Source organism: Maniola hyperantus, chromosome 9, assembly GCF_902806685.2.
Source record: "Maniola hyperantus chromosome 9, iAphHyp1.2, whole genome shotgun sequence".
NCBI classification, from domain to species: Eukaryota; Metazoa; Arthropoda; class Insecta; order Lepidoptera; family Nymphalidae; genus Maniola; species Maniola hyperantus.
Window position 1 is genome coordinate 9,876,496 of NC_048544.1, and position 17,850 is coordinate 9,894,345.

Sequence of the window (17,850 nt, forward strand, 5' to 3'; positions counted from 1 at the left end):
GCGTATCTACTACCTATTACGTAGCAAATCACAGCATGATAGATGGTATCGCAAACTGTACCTAGTGAAATATCTCCGAATCTTTTGTGAAGAACCGATTACTTATCGGTCTATCATTAGCATATACATATAAACACGTCCCATTGAGAGACATTGTTCACTGGACTGTGTTAGCACGCACATAAAAAGGGATTTTTAGTGATCAAATATTTCTAACATAAAGGTAAGATCCTAAATTTTTATTCAGGGGTGGGACAATTACTTATCCCTATGCACCTACCTAATCAATATCGGCATCATTATTATCTAATCTAAATATACTTTATATTTGTTTCTGTTAACAGTAAGTAAACAAAATCATTTTTACATAGATTAATTATTGGTCTCGCTCCGCCATTCTTACTTCAACAATAATAAAAATCAAATCTTTTGCAGTGATTGCACTTAATTTTTCAGTAGGTAACTAAAAAGGGTTTTGAGTAAAACTCTGATTTCAGATTGAAGTGAAACATTTTATTCTATATAAAAATATCGGAAAAAATAAAATCAATGTCGTTTTTAATGACTTCATGTACCTACCTACTCATCTCTTTACAACTTAAAACTTCTTATCAAAACTCAAAATTTTCAAATAAGTAGGTACTTATCTCTATTTGAAATATATTGAGATTGCACTTAATTTTCCCCGTAAACCTGTTTAATATAATCAATTTAAAGACGTCACAAGTCACAACCTTCTCGTTTTTTTGTAGTAGGATTAAGGCGGACCATTTTATTGCTTCCTAATCAATACAAAGATTAGGTATTTAGGTATTTTTTGAGGTTACATCAGATTCATTCATTAAAGAAACCGGTTTGAAGTATTGTAATTTGTGACATTTTGTAACTCCACCAACCCATCCATTCCGACCATGTGAGTTGATTACAATACTTTAATTCCAAAATTCAATTGTCTCTTGTTTTTATCTGGTAAATAGATATAAGTATACCTTTAGCTTAGTAAATACGCCTAGAAGGATAAAGCCAGCGGAGCCATTAGTGGATATTAGCACAGATCTACTCGTCTGCTATTAGGTCCCATCCCATTCCATATTTTCTACGACTGGATCAGACTGATCACTGAGTCAAGTAAATAATAATTAGGGGTAGGTGAATCATACTTTGCGTTTCAATTTCGCGACCTAGTGCTAGAGGAAGTTAAGTTTTATTAAAAAAAACATTATTTTTACAAATCTCCAAATACTTACGCACCAAAATAATATTTTAATATTCGCAACCCCTGACTTTATTGGAGTTTCTAAAAAAATTGTTTTGCTTGATCTTCCTGTAAAAGCTTAGTGAAAAAATCTCATTAATTTTAATTTAATTTAATTTATTATAATAAATTAAAACAAGACAATCATAACTTTAACCAAGGTCATAAGCAACCTACTACCCCTTCAACAGTGTGCTATTGTTTTGTAGGTAAACTAAAAGTTTGTTGTAAGAAGATGTACTACTGATTAAATAAAATAAGCACTTACACCTCCCGAATATCGTTGGGTATACAAACAAACAATAATACCATGTGTGTACCTACGTACCTATATGTGAATTAATTTTATATGTACAATTGTTGCAGAAAAATGATCCAACAGACAGTCCTGATACTTGTGACTATATCTGTCAGCGTAATTGGTCTACCAAATCCACGAATACTCGGAAGTAAGTTGTTCAACACTGCAACAGGCATTGTAGAGCTTTTCTCCCGCGTCTTTGCCGGCGAGGACGAGGTCTCTGAATTCTAACGTCACCTGGACGTAGAGTCACGCCACGATCTAGGGGTGAACCAATCCATTCATCCCAGCTCTATGCCGTCGTCCTGAGCCGTGGTATGAGCCTCACTGGAGGTGCCCTTAGGAAGACGGTGCCCCCCGATCACTCTAATAATTTTCACCGCCCGGATGAGCTTCGCGCTACTCAAAATGTATTTAATATTTATTGTACTTTATGAAACATATACTATTAATCGGTTCCCACTCAACACTACATCGTTTGGCGGTACTTCTTTACAAGGATATTTTTCCACTTGTTTGTTACTCACTTACTCACCATCTGATGATGATTAGGAACAAATGTTCAACATTAGATACATACGGGTTAAAGATAATTTTCTTCAGCCTATTTGCATACTTTGTATCCAATAGTGAGCGTAGAGCTTTCCTAGATTGTACCACCCACACATGGCCCTTCGCCTTCCTCAACAACTCTCTTCCCACCATCTTTGCAAGAGCTTCAGAGTTCAGTCCATCTTTAGACCATGTCTTTCAGTCTAGTGGATTCATCGCCCATTTCAGACCACGTCTGCCCCACTGACTATCGGATCGGCAACGGAACTGCAATGACTCATATACAATTTTTTTTAGCATACAAAGACTTCAACCTAATAACTCGAGATGACTGGAATGCAAGGCCTGCAAGGAGTCCAACAGCACTGATCACACCAGTGGAGTTGGTGATCATCCACCATAGCTACGTACCCACCGCGTGCTTTAGCACTGATGACTGCTCGCGTGCTATGCGAGCGATGCAGGACTTCCATCAGCTCAGCAACGGCTGGGATGATATTGGCTACAAGTAAGTAATGAAAATTAATCTCTTGGACTTAGGAGTTCCTAAACAGCCCCCTGCCGGGAATCGAACTCGGAACCTCCCATTTATAAGACCACAGAGCTCACCCCTGCACCAGGGAAGTTGTCAAACCTACTCGCTTTTACCGGATTTTCGTCTTTAAAATTTCTTGAAAATCCCGCAGGTTTTTGGTTTTCTTAGGTAGGAGTAACGTACCTACTGTCCGTCTCCGAAATGCAAATTATCTCTGACTAGCTGATGCCCGCGACTTCGTCCGCGTGGAATTAGGTTTCTAAAAATCCCGTGGGAACTCTTTAATTTTCTCTTTAATCTATATTTCCTACCCAAGCAAAAAATCACGTCAATCCGTTGAACCGATTGCGACGTGATTGAAGGACAAACCAATAAACCAACAAACCAACAAACAAACCTTAGAGCCTCAATAGCTCAACCGGTAAAGGAGCGGACTGAAAACCGAAAGGTTGCCGGTTCAAATCCCACCCGTTGCACTATTGTCGTACCTACTCCTAGCACAAGTTCGAAAGGGGAATATTAGTCAGCAAATAACTTGGCTAGTATTCTTTAAAAAAAACGTTTTGCGTATAGTTTCGCGGTAGGCAGCGACGGGCAAGCTTATGAAGGACGAGGCTGGGACAGGGTTGGCGCGCACGCAGTTGGCTTCAACTCGAGGAGTATTGGCATCGTGCTTATTGGGGATTGGGTTTGTGAGTATCGTTTTACTATCCATTTACTAAAATATTGATTGTGGACACTTTAATGACCACACACAGACCCGCGGGGCTCAAGTTGACTTCTAGAAGTAGATAATTTTATTGAAATATCTAGAATAAGGCCGCGGATACACCTGTGAGTTTTACTTACGTAAGTAGCAGCTTACATGTTTAACTTACGACTTTACGGAAAGTGGATAATGACGTCACAATCCGTAAATGACAATTTTTTAAATTTTTAAACATAAAACCGGCCAAGTGCGAGTTAGACTCGCGCACTGAGGTTTCCGTACTACAATCGTATTTTATCGACATTTTGCGCGATAAATCAAAAACTATTATGCCTAAACGTGAAAATGACGAACACATATTTTATACTATAAACAAACCAATTAAATAAAACCAAATAAGTCCCTATATTAGTTAGGACTTAGGAGGATAAAAGCTTGATATTAATATACTTAGACAGATATCTAAATCACGTACTATATTATAAATAGGTTAAAAACGGTATTTTACATTTATTTCACACAGTTCCCAAAATTATTAATGAATAAGTACATAATGAGTTATTGTATGATAGCTTCCAAACATCCAAATTATTAAGGGTAAAGGGAAATCCCAATTTAAGGTGTACCTATACCCACTCAACAGCAATCGTGTATTTTGGTCATGCACCGCTGAAACTTGAGGTTATTCTAAATGAGTCATAAGATCATCTGCTTTTTGAAAATATAATTATGAAAATAATTTTTATTAAGTAGGTAGGTAGGTACAATAACAATGATAAAAAAACAATTTTATAATTTAGATAGGTATTTATTTTATTTGCATAGCTAATGAACTTACAAGTTATAATTTTAATCTATCTAATCTTTTTTCTGTATATAAAAATGAATCGCTAAATGTGTATCGCTGTATACTTATGTCTATAATTGATGATTGTAGTAGGACTGGAATTGTTTGTGACATGTTTTTAATATTTGTGAATGTTGTTACAATTTATCGTTGGCATATCTAATAAAAAAAGTGTTGCTGATCGCAAATCTCGAGAACAGCTGAATTTCGCTAATTCTTTTTTTATAATATTCCTTGAATTACGAGGATAGTTCTTACGGAGAGAAAATTAAAAAAAATTAGAATCGACGGGTCAGCTAGTTACCAATAATATCTTCCTTTAAATATTAAAATACGATATTTATATAGGTAGGTAGCTATCGCAGCAGAAACAGCTGAAAACGGCAAGCGGCGCAAGTATGCCTCTCTTATAGAGAGTTACATTTTTGTGCCGTTTGCCGTGGAGACCCTGGGGCCATGGAGTCTTAGTGCTAAAAATTTTTTACGAGACATTTCACCGCGATTAATAGCCTCAACTGGTGACAGAAGGGCTGGCTCATTTTTTGCGCAGCGGATCAGCCTGGCTGTCCAGCGCGGAAATGCAGCCAGTATTCTTGGCACCATTCCACGCGGTCATGATTTATATAGTAATTAGATAAGGCTAGCTTTAAGTTTTATTGCATTAAAAAAAAAAAAAAAAAAAAAAAAAAAAAAAGGTAGCTATCTACATCGAGATTATATTATGTACAGCGATGAACGATGGTGAGGTATTTGTTCGAAATTCTAATTAAGCAATTAGAATAGGTGGGTATAAGTATAGTACGCGACAGGTCGAGATAGCAATCGGGGTGGGTATACCCCGCACACCCGCATAGCCCCCCGCGCTAGCCCGGTGCGGGCGAGCGCGGTGGGTATGCGAGGCGTGCCCTCCCCGATTGTCTTCTTGACTTGTCGCGTCTTTTGGAAACAATTTTCCACCATTTCGTTGGAAAATGGAAACTGAACTTTATCCTCTTTTCAGCCATAGTACCACCTCAAATTCAGCTGGAAACCACGAAACAACTCATCGCAGTCGGCGTAGAACTCGGCTACATCAGTCCAGAATACAGGCTGATCGGCCATCGACAGACCAAAGCCACAGAGTGTCCTGGAGAAGCATTGTTCCAAGAGATTTCCACCTGGGATAGGTTCTCGCTTGTTGTATAACGAACACCGAATTTGTAGTTACTAACATGGATATTTTTAAATGTTATTTATTTTATATTACGAGACATTCTACCACAAAACAAACTACGTACCTAACTTCAAACCCCGCCCGTTGCACTATTGTCGTACCTACTCCTAGCACAAGCTTGTCGCTTAGTTGGAGAGGAAAGGGGAATATTAGTCATTTAACATGGCTAATATTCTTTTTAAAATAAAAAAAAATAAAGAAAAGAAAAGAACTAGCTTCCTAAAGTTCTTACGTCTATATCTACTCGTGTGTTCTTACGGTGCGACCAGATTATATCACACTAGCTGATGCCCACGACTTGGTCCGCGTGGATTTAGGTTTTTTCAAAACTCCCGTGGGAACTCTTTGATTTTTCAGGGATAAAAAATAGCCATGTTACTCTCCAGGTCTTGAACTATATCCATGAAAAAAAAATGGTTAATCTGTTGCTCCATTGCGGCGTGATTGAAGGACAAACCAACAAACAAACACACTTTCGCATTTATAATATGGGTAGTGATTAGCAATAAAGACGTTAAATAATGCGATTAAGCAATGTGGACGTGTTGCAACAAATCCTAGTCCCAGTGCATTCTATTTTATAAAGTAACTAGGTATATTACATACGGTATACATATCTACATAAGTTTGTGATATCAGCTTTTGCACATGCTAATTATAATTAAGTACCTATGTATTTCTGTAAATAACTTATGTACCTACCTATAATCAGTTATAATTTAGTGAACTGAAACCCAGCGATTTATTCTATTGTAGACAATTTTTTGTATTTTTTGTACATTTACATAAGTTATAAGTTTATTTTACATGACGTATCAGATAAATGATAACATTGACTCAGAGAATTAATTACCCGAAAACGGGTAGAGTTCCAGCGCTTTTTATAATATAAGATGCTTAAACATTGATTACTATAATAGATACCCACTGTGATAGATATATCGATGCATGCTATACTGTGTTGCATTACAACCATGGCGAGTATCATGGAATTACTCTGCAATTAATGCAACCATGGCGAGTATCATGGAATTACTCTGCAATTAATGCAACCGTGGCTAGTATCATGGAATTACTCTGCAATGAATGCAACCGTGGCGAGTATCATGGAATTACTCTGCAATTAATGCAACCGTGGCTAGTATCATGGAATTACTCTGCAATTAATGCAACCATGACGAGTATTATGGAATTACTCTGCAATTAATGCGACCGTGGTTAGTATCATGGAATTACTCTGCAATGAATGCAACCGTGGCGAGTATCATGGAATTACTCTGCAATGAATGCAAGCGTGGCGAGTATCATGGAATTACTCTGCAATTAATGCAACCGTGGCTAGTATCATGGAATCACTCTGCAATGAATGCAACCGTGGCGAGTATCATGGAATTACTCTGCAATGAATGCAACCGTGGCGAGTATCATGGAATTACTCTGCAATGAATGCAACCGTGGCGAGTATCATGGAATTACTCTGCAATGAATGCAACCGTGGCAAGTATCATGGAATTACCATGCAATTAATGCAACCGTGGCTAGTATCATGGAATTACTCTGCAATGAATGCAACCGTGGCGAGTATCATGGAATTACTCTGCAATAAACGCAACTCTTACTCTTACTCTTATTTGTAATATTTTCTCGAAAGTTCGGAAACTAAAAATGTATTTTTTATTAACAATTTGTTTTCTGTAGATGACAATAAAAAAGATTTTTTATACAATGCAGTATAAGTACCTACATCAATTTATTTAGTAACCTCTACGAATAACAAGTAACCTTTCCATTATTTTGTTTCGAGGAGATCGGACACCTTATTTAATTAACAAAGCAATCTGAGCTGTAAAAAGTAACATTTTTTTCATATATACCTACGTGATTACTAAGTACGTATAATAATTAATAAATTATATGTATGTATAACTAATTATATATAAGTAATTACGTATAGTATTTTTATGCAACTTAGGTAAGTTGTCGTTCCATTTACAAAATAATATATTATGCTGACAAAAATATAATAGTACAGTAACAGCCACAATTTAAATCAAAAGCCTAAAGGTTTGTACGCACCTGAGCGGCGCGGCGCGGCGCTTCAGCGAGCTGCACGTCGCGGCACAGAGCTTCAAAATAATATCATTTCTATCATTTTGTATGGCGCATATCGCACTAGAGCGGCGCTGCACAGCGCTTCACCGCGCGTTGCCGCGCGGCACGGCTGGAGAGAATATTTTGAAGCGCAGCGCAGCGACGCGCAGTGCAGTGACGCTAGTGCGACATACCCAGCGGCGCGGCGCGGCGCTTCAGTATGCGTACGTCGCTCGAATAAGATACACGCGCATCTTGTTAGGTATTTAAAGTACAGGCAAGAATCGGCAAGATAGACCTCAAAATAAATAACGTAGGTTTAATTTTTGGCACATGACGTGTTCCTTATGCTCTTAGAAGTATATCCTCAAAGGTCCCAACCCCTAGGATGTCGGCTTCCCCCCTTCCCAGTATCTAAATGTATAAATGTCTCTCCGAGCGATATGAGAAAACATCAATGGTAAAAATCACGGAACAGAAAGAACAGTGGAAGTGCAATTCACCAAAATTACTATAGGAACCGCTGTCGCCAAACTCATACAAATATACCGATAGTCATATATTGCACTACAAAGAAACAAATCATTTGATTTGTCGTTTAAGTTTAGTCAAAACTAGCCTACGTCACAGATTTGGAAATAAACCCTGACGCTCTAGAAATAAGATTTATTTTGCTTTAGCGGAAGAACGTATTTACGAGCTATAGTCACACTCACGTCACACTAGATTCAATTGTCCAATTAATTCCGCTACTTGACCATAGATGGCGGTATTCTAAGTAGTAGCAATTATAAACTTAATTACTTTAAACATATGGTTGACATTTGCGTGATCGGTCGATTTTTTTTCCTCCTCAGTTAAGGCTGCACCACGTAGCTCAATGAATTACCTATCGATATCGATAGATACTCGTTATTTTGTTCATTCGCAAAAATAAAATTAAAAAAGGTAATTATAAAATTGAATAAAAGTGCTGGTATGTATGCATGCCTTTTACAAGTATGCACAATAAATACTGCAACGTATGAAAATAGATAAATTTTATTTATTGCCCTTGAAATAAAACATATTTGTTAAGAAACTGGCGTTTCGAAAGTCTTATTTTTAATTTTAATAAATGGTGTATGCGAACATTTATGTATATATTTTTCGACTATTGCCTTCATCAAATCGGTAACGTGATTAGACGCAGGAATCTCCGAATCACTTTGTCTTTTTGAAGAACCTGGAGTGACCACATTTATCATTTTGTGGCTGAAACCAAAATTAAATTTTGAGAATAAATCCGTACTAATATTATAAATGCGAAAGTGTGTCTGTCTGTCTGTCTGTCTGCTAGCTTTTCACGGCTCAACCGATCAACCGTTTTTGATGAAATTTGGTACAGAGATAGCTTGCATCCCGGGAAAGGACATAGGAAGTTGAAAAGTTCCCACAGGATTTTTAAAAACCTAAATCCACGCGGACGAAGTCGCGGGCATCATCTAGTACCTATATAAAAATGAATAGGAGAAAAATTAATTAGTGTGTTTATGAATTAAATTTGATATTTAGTCAGTCAATCTTCATACAAAAATATAACTAAGAGGTGTGTTGTTTTGTATTATAATATCAAGTATTTTCAATACTTACTGAAAGTAATAAAATAAAACAAGGTTATTTGATTAAAAGACTTAACGATTTTCATTGATGGAAGCGCAGTAGGTTTCGTATATCTATATCCTTTATTTGATATTATAAAATCGACTTCTAAAAAAATGTTCAGAGCATATCATGCTTGATTTGGTTGGCATCCAATTAACTCTACCCGTTGCATCTATCCATTTCTCTTTGATGCTTGCATCTTTGGGAAACCTAAAAATATTTTAAATGAAGGTTAGAGGAACTACTGATGTCTATTTAGTGATCAATGCAACGTCTCACTCATTAATAAATTATAATTATTGCGTTACTATTTATTTATATCCTTGTATCGATATCAATCGATAAATTCAATATTCTACTTGGCCACATCACTATTTGAGTAGCGAACACGGAGCGAAGTACTTTCGGAATAGAATCAATCCAAAATAAACTTTATCTTAATTGTTTAAGGTTGATTTTGACTAACCGTTCTATTAAATATTAGTAAATTGAAATAAATTAAGATTTTATAGAAAACAATGAAAATCGTACTTACCGATGATACGAAACACCTCCATTTTTAAGATTTTTTCTCCTACTATCATTTTTACACTCCAAAACGGAACAGTAACATTGCTAGGGCAATATGAATTTGTCGCGAGACTACCAACTCCACGCGATGTTAGAACGCGACTGGGATCAGTTTTACGTAACTACGCTTAATTGTGGCACGCGTGCCACGCCTACTTAGCACTTCCACTGTTTTTTCTGTTCCGTGGTAAAAATAATCCTGATTAAATAACTATAATATATTATGTACATATTATACCTACCTACTTCATCTAGGTAGAATTAATAGTTTCGGAAATATGCCTACCTATTGTTGTACTTGTGTTTATATTATACTAGCTTATGCCCGCGACGTCGTCCGCGTGGACTACACAAATCTCGAACCCCTATTTTATGGTTCCGTACCTCAAAAGGAAAAACGGAACTCTCATAGGATCACTTTGTTGTCTGTCTGTTTGTCTGTCTGTCTTTCTGTATGTCTGTCTGTCTGTCTGTCTGTCTGTCTGTATGTCTGTCTGTCCGTCTGTCTGTCAAGAAACCTACAGGGTACTTCCCGTTGACCTAGAATCATGAAATTTGGCAGGTAGGTAGATCTTATAGCTGAAATTTGGGGAAAAATCTGAAAACCGTGAATTTAGGGTTAGATCACACAAAAAAAATTAAATTGTGGTCATGAACTAATAATTAGTATTTTCAACTTTCGAAGTGAGTGACTATACCAAGTGGGGTATCATATGAAAGGTCTTCACCTGTACATTCTAAAACAGATTTTTATTTATTTTTATGCATCATATTTTTTGAATTATCGTGCAAAATGTCGAAAAAATACGACTGTAGTACGGAACCCTCATTGCGCGAGCCTGACTCGCACTTGGCCGGTTTTTTCTCTTCGATAATTCGTTCTTCTTCTGCACAACAAAGAAATAATAATCAAATCCTCTTCACTGTCGCTCATCTTGCGACGTTGTTGCTCGTACGCGAACGGGTATAAAAGTGACGCGCAAGTGACGCGAGGTGCCGCGTACTGAAGTTTTAGTGCGGTAGGCACCGTCGAGCGGCCTGAGGTGACGCGTTCTGCAGTCGGACTGAAGCGCCGCGCCGCGCCGCTCAGGTGCGGAAGAACCTTAAAAATGGCTTTAAAAACTAGAAGATCTATGATAGAGAAAAGAAAAAGCCGGCCAAGTGCGAGTCAGACTCGCGCACCGAAGGTTCTGTACTCGGGTATTTTTTTCGACATTTTGCACGATAAATCAAAAACTATTACGCATAAAAATAAAAATAAATCTGTTTTAAAATGTACAGGTAAAGGCCTTTCATATTAGTCCCACTTGGCAGAGTTATCTTACTTTGAAAATGGAAAATACTAATTAGTTTTTCATGAACACATTTTAATACATTTTTTTGTAATGTAGCCACAAATTCACAGGTTTCGGATTTTTCCTTTACTTTAGCTATAAAACCTATCTGGCAAATTTACTTAGAAAAAAGGGTTCCTTTTTTTTACTGAACCCTAATAAGACAAATAATAAAACATAATATAGCTTCCAAAAATCAATGGATATCCGCCCTTAATGAGAAAAGCTAATAGGTAGTAGGTACCCTACGTTAAATAAAAACATAATAGATCAATTCACAAGGTACTTCCCCGGTGCACTGGTCAACTCCCGAGTAATAAGTTATATAAGATTAATCTTGATAAAATCTTATAATCTTGGAGCACTCGATCATAAAATGAGGTTTGATTATTTATTAATTATTATCTTAATAACTAAATTAGATTAATTTATAATTCTGGTAATAGACTAACATTATTATCTTTTTGAAAATCAATTTATATAATTCATAACCGATAAAAAATTCGAAATCACAGAAGTCAATGATTCTGTCTTATCTTATCTGCCCATGACGTAGACATAGAGGTGTTGTAGTAGAACTAAGCATAAGGAATACCTACCTAGAAAAGTATTCTTACTTAAAACATAGACTTTAAATTGCTGCAGAAACAGCATTTATTAGTTTATTACCTACACATCTGTAGCGCTATAGCGCTAGTTTATTTTAAAGTAGGTACTAGGTAGATATTCTATTCCCCTAATCTATAATTTCGAAAAATCTAGACCAGTTTTAATTTTTTACCGAATCTAAATATATGAAAGGAAAAGGTGACTGACTGACTGACTGAGTGTCTGATCTATCAACGCACAGCTCAAACTACTGTACGGATCGGGCTGAAATTTGGCATGCAGATAGCTTTTATGACGTAGGCATCCGCTAAGAAAGGATTGTTGAAAATTCAACCCCTGAGGGGGTAAAATAGGGATTCGAAATTTGTGTAGTACACGCGGACGAAGTTGCGGGAATATGGTAGTTACGGTATAAAATTAATAGGTAGGTACCTACTCATCACTAATATTACCGTGTCACAGGGGATTCGATATAATAAAATTAATGTCAGTCTGTCTACAATAATGTATACTGTACCGTTAATAATAGTAATTAGTTTATTAAAAACTAACAACAATAGATCGTAAACACTACTCAGTGTCGTAAGTTTCTTATAAAACACTAGCTGATCCCCGCGGCTTCGCCCGCGTGTATATAATATAGCCTATGTCACTCAGGAATAAAGTAGCTTTGTACTGGTGAAAGAATTTTCAAAATCTGTATATCTGTAATCTGTAGTTCCAGAGATTACCCCCTACAAACACACTTAACGACATTACCTCTTTATAATATTAGTATAGATTAGTATATTAGTATAGATGTAGACGTAGGTATACCTAGTTTTATAGTAGATACATGTACCTGTACCTGTAATAGTAGTAGTAGTCAGTAGTGTGTAGTATACCTAGTTAATAAGCAGTGATAGCCTAGTGGTTACTGTAATGTATGTTTTATACAGTTACGATTTCGACCTTCTATTCGGAAGGTCCAGTCTCTGGAGTTTGATCCCATTGCCGGGCTCTAACTTTTGTCTAAGTGTGTTTTAAGCAATTAGGTATATCGCTCAATTTAATGGTGAAGGATAACATCTCAGGAAACCTGTATGCCTGAGGGGTGTGTGTAGTCTGTCAATCCATATTCAATCAGTGTGACGAACTACAATCTGAACTCATGAAGTCTCATTCTGATGAGACCACTGTGGGCGGGTGATGAGTTCGAATGATGAAGATTATATTTATCTAAGTAAACCACTCTAAAACTTACCTACGTGTAAAGCGCGTAGAAAATTACCAAATGATTCATCCCACTCAAGAAAATAATATAAGAATTACTTCGAAAGTTCTTATGTACCTACCTACCTACCTACACAAAGATAGTCAATACAGTAAACATGTAGCTAATGTTATCGTTTTAAAATACTAGATTAATATCTTTGTTTTATCGTTCTGTGATGCTGTGTTTAACATTTTTTTTATCGCAAGTGATTTTATATACTTACGTATAAGTATGTAGATATTTTATGCTTGACTACCGACGACGCGACAAACACCATTTCATAAAATGTTAAGTAACTGCGGCGATAAGGATTTTTTTATCTAAGAAAAATTTTTTTTCTTGATCTAATTACGGTATAAAGATATTGGTACAACTATTTCTTAAATTATTAAGTTTTTGAAGCTTCTGACCGTATTTGAAATTCGCAGTCATCTGCTAGTTGTAGTTACCTAGTCCTTTATTTATTTAAGGGGAAAGTACCGCTCTCTCACATCACAATATAAGGAACGATTTAAAGTACGGAGTATCAAAGGAAAACTGTGAAGTGACGTGAACATACATAAACATAGTTGTATATTTAGTAGTAAAGTAAATATATTGTGAAGTAATTATGTCTTTATCTAGTGTTTATACGGCGGCGTTAGTACTTGTCACTCACTTGTTTTTAGCGACTGGGTCTCCGCAGCTCTTGGGTAAGTTTATTTATTATATTTTAATTTATTTAATTAATTACATCTTTACCAATTATAAAATATTGTACAGTTATTACTATCTTCTATATCTTGATAATGTTATGTTATTTAAGTGATACTTAACTGTATTTCCATAAATTATTTATGTAATTATATTTTTTTTGATATGTGGGTTGCACGAATCAATATATAATATAGCCAATAGCCATACATCTAAAGGTTTTGGATAAATTGTTACAAAAGTTAACATACACTGACTTGTACATAGTGCCTGTGCAAGTTGTAACCCATGCCAAAAGACTAGAGACAACAAGCCATTAAAGACAATCCCAGTTGCATTTTTTTTAATTTGAGAAAAGCTTGCGATAGACGAAAATCATGCTTAATAAAAAGCAATGAGGTCTAAGTTTCCAACTTGCCGATTGCCTAGAAGACATAAGTCCTACATTAGGAATAATTATAATGTTTTTTTTTCTAAAGGCGTCCAAACACCGTACCTTTTATACTCAAGAGAAGAATGGGGAGCAGTTCCCTCAACCGATGTCAGCCCCTTGAAGACGCCTGTCCCATATGTGATCATACACCACACATACCTGCCTGCAGCATGCAATACGACAGAGCAATGTAAGGCGGCTATGCGATCTATGCAGAACTATCACAATAGTTTAGACTGGGGCGACATTGGATACAAGTAAGTGATCTGTTTTACCGCTAGGGCAGACGTGCTCAGGAATAGAGACCGCATACCGGTCAGCATCATCATCATCATCAAACGATAAACGTCCACTGCTGGTCATAGGTCTCTTGTAGGGATTTCCACAAGCCACCGACTTGCGCCGCTCGAAGGGGATCTTTTAACGCTGCACTTTCCGGTGCGAGGTTGCCGTTCGCGCGAGGTTGAGTCGGATCCACATGTCATCATTGGCAATACGCACTGTTCAAAGATTTTGGTCTTCAAACACTGAGGAATTTTGGACGAAAATATACCATCCCGAAGCTCACAGATTTTGCGAGAAAAAACCATACGAAATTTACCGCAGTGCGCGTTAGCTCTAAAAGGCATAGACAGTATTTTTCGTATTTCGTGGCGATCTTTGCGAAAAAATTATGTATACAGTTACAGATACATCTATGAAAATTTCAAAGAACCTGTGCTGGAAACTTCCTGATTCAAGAAGATTCTATGTACCTATGAATTACCATAAGTACCTATGAGTAAAATTTTTTTTGGGTGCGTTCAGAATTCAAATTTAAAATTCTTATTCTATAAGGTTTCCTTGACAGACACGACGGAGAGATGGACAGACAGACAGACGGAAAACGAAGTGATCCTATAAGTGTTCCGTTTTTCCTTTTGAGGTACGGAACCGTAAAAAATGTGTTCATGAACAAATAATTAGTACATATTTTCAATTTTCAAAGTAAGTAGGTATGTTCTAAAACGGTGCGCGAGTCTGACTCGCACTTGGCCGGTTGTTTAGTTTATGGTGTTGCTTTGTTGCAGTTTCTGCGTAGGCAGCGAAGGCGGTGCTTACGAAGGGAGAGGCTGGCATGTCCGCGGCATCCACGCTGGTCCGGCCAACAACTACAGCATCGGAATATGCCTTATTGGCGATTGGAGAGGTAAGTAATTATTAAGAGTGCTCCCATGGTAGCTCAAAGTCGTGCGTGAGAGCATGCTACATTTAATACTGGCGGGACATAATCAAAAGCGAGATGCGCGATGCTTTCGCAACGCAAATAAACATTTATTGCAAACGTTAAAGTTATCAATATTTTGAAGAAAAACAATTAGGTATGCCTCTAGGTTCGCGTTGTGTAAAATGTCCTATTTTATATTACTTGAGTAATCAACAAGACGGCAACAGATTCAGATAGATAAAGATATTGTGAAAGTGATACGTCGGATCAATTAATATCCATAATGAAATCAATAATAATAATCACATAACATATTTACGTCAACAATAATTATTATAATCTTATATCGGTTCTTTCCCTGCTATTATGATACCTAAATATAATTTGAGACTTTTAACCGACTTCAAAAAAGGAAGAGGTTCTCAATTCGTCGGAATCTTGTTTTATTTTTATCCTTGGAACCTTTGTTTTCTTGGGATTAAAGTATCCTTTAGGTTTGTTGCATACATTTGTAATTCTTGAGTAGCTGAGTCGATAGTCGTAAAAACAACAAAGATTCGGACGAATTGAGAACCACCTCCTTTTTTTAAAGTCCTTTAGATTTACGATTTATAATAGGTAGGGACCTACAAGCTTTTTCCTGCGACTTCGACCACGTGGAGTTCAGTTTGCAATCCTCTCAAGTCCTTCCGTCTATATTATAGGGATAACACACAAAATTTCTAGTTTGTACCTAAGTTGATTATTTACAATTCCCGTTCAAGGTGTTTTTTGTATATTGATGGAATTTTCAGAAACTTTCCCGCAAGCAATTCTAACAATAACTGTACCTACAAAATTTCAACTCAATCTTATGATTAATGCGCTACAGCTGTTATGTTTGACGGTTTTCTACAATGACCATTATTCTTCACAGTGGAACAACCACCTGGACAGATGCTGGAGACGACAAAGTCACTAATCAACACGGGCATCTTGAACGGCGTCATCAGCCCCACGTACAAGCTAAAGGGACACAGTCAGATCATGGCCACGGAATGCCCCGGGACCACTTTACTCAAGATTATATCATCGTGGGACCATTTCTCCGAAGGCCCATTCGTTGTTAATACACAATAATATTATATTTATCAGAGAGTTTTCTTTTCCCCTTGGTTTAACTATTCTATTGATTCCCAAATCCCACCCAAGTCGGAGTAAGATGACACTAACAAGGTTATTTAGTAACCCATTTTAAGGTACCTTAATAAAATAAGGAACCCTAATTGTTTGGTTCAGTCTGTCTGCCTGTTTGTGTGTATTAGGCACATCATTCAGGCCACCTCAAGAGATGCTGGATACGACAAAGTCACTAATCAACACGGGGCCATCTATCTTGAACGGGGCCATCAGCACATACAAGCTAAAGCGGACAAAGTCAGATTATGACCACGGAATGCCACGGGACCACTTTACTCAAGATTATATTATAATCATGGGACCATTTCTCCGAAGGCCCATTTCTTGTTAATAAACAATAACATTAATTTTATCTGGGAGTTTCCTTTTCCTCTTGATTTAAGTACTCTATTAATTCCCAGGTCGAGGTAAGATGATGCTAACAAGGTATTTAACCTATTTTAAAATACCTACTATACTACCCACCTTAATAAAACAAGGAACCCATACAATTTTAGTCAGTCTGCCTGTCTGTCCGTTTGCGTGTTAGGTATAACTAGTAACCACATCATTCAGGCCGCCTCAAGAGATGCTGGAGACGACAAAGTCACTAATCAACACGGGTAAGTATCTTGAACGGGGTCATCAGCCTCACGTACAAGCTAAAGGGTCACAGTCAGATCATGGCCACGGAATGCCCCGGGACCACTTTACTCAAGATTATATCAACGTGGGACCATTTCTCCGAAGGCAAAGATGATGATAGACAATAGAGTAGGTAAATACCTACTCTATTGTCTATCATCATCTTTGGTTCACTACAGAGCACGGGTTTTGGCCATAGTCTACCACGCTAGCCACGTGCGGACAGATTTGGCAGACTTTACAAACCTTTGGAAACAGTATGGCGAACTCTCAGGCATGCAGGTTTCCTCACGATGTTTTCCTTCACCGTTAAAGCAAGTGATATTTTAATTAGTTAACTCCGAAAAACTATAGGTGCGTGATAATTGATTACGTAAACTCAAATTAAAGCTATGAGGGTTCCAAACGCGCCCAGGTCTGAGAAGAGTCCACAACAAACTTAGCCGGGTATTTTTATTACTATCAACACTTCACAAAATCACTTAGACTTATTAGAACTTTTTGCGTGTCATAACCACATCATTGCCATATCAAGAGATGCTAGACATGACAAAGTCACTAATCAACACGGGCTATTAGCTCCACTACAAGCTATTAGTGAATGGGGTTATTAGCTCCACGTACAAGCTAAAGCGACACAGTCCGCTGCGCCAGATCCTTCTTTCCACGCACGTGCAAACTGTGGAACCAACTCCCATCGGCGGTGTTCCCACTAGATTATAACATGGGGTTATTCAAGGGGCGGACCAACAAATTCCTAAAAGGCCGGCAACGCATCGGCGGCTTCTCTGGTGCTGCA

General features: G+C 37.2%; 2 protein-coding genes and 1 long non-coding RNA gene across 4 annotated transcripts; 2 read left to right on the top strand and 1 right to left on the bottom strand.

Annotated features, from left to right (window-relative positions):
• On the top strand, nt 1–7,142 carry LOC117985654 (peptidoglycan-recognition protein LB-like). The gene is made up of 5 exons (XM_034972428.2): nt 1–223; nt 1,622–1,704; nt 2,406–2,616; nt 3,217–3,335; nt 5,200–7,142. Exons 2-5 carry the CDS (start codon nt 1,626–1,628, stop codon nt 5,382–5,384), a joined length of 594 nt encoding a protein of 197 aa, XP_034828319.1. The 5' UTR covers nt 1–223; nt 1,622–1,625; the 3' UTR covers nt 5,385–7,142.
• Nucleotides 7,143–8,526: 1,384 nt separating this feature from the next.
• Nucleotides 8,527–9,897, bottom strand: LOC138402720 (uncharacterized). 2 transcript variants are annotated; one of them, XR_011237063.1, is made up of 3 exons: nt 9,683–9,897; nt 9,136–9,357; nt 8,527–8,757 (listed from the first exon to the last, which is right to left on the bottom strand). It is a non-coding gene; the product is annotated as an uncharacterized lncRNA (long non-coding RNA). The 2 variants fall into 2 exon arrangements; XR_011237062.1 differs by having other exon boundaries at nt 8,527–9,357.
• Nucleotides 9,898–13,062: 3,165 nt separating this feature from the next.
• Nucleotides 13,063–16,784, top strand: LOC117985251 (peptidoglycan-recognition protein LB-like). The gene is made up of 5 exons (XM_069500520.1): nt 13,063–13,607; nt 14,088–14,298; nt 15,112–15,230; nt 16,165–16,341; nt 16,743–16,784. Exons 1-5 carry the CDS (start codon nt 13,526–13,528, stop codon nt 16,766–16,768), a joined length of 615 nt encoding a protein of 204 aa, XP_069356621.1. The 5' UTR covers nt 13,063–13,525; the 3' UTR covers nt 16,769–16,784.
• The last annotated feature ends 1,066 nt before the right edge of the window (nt 16,785–17,850 follow it).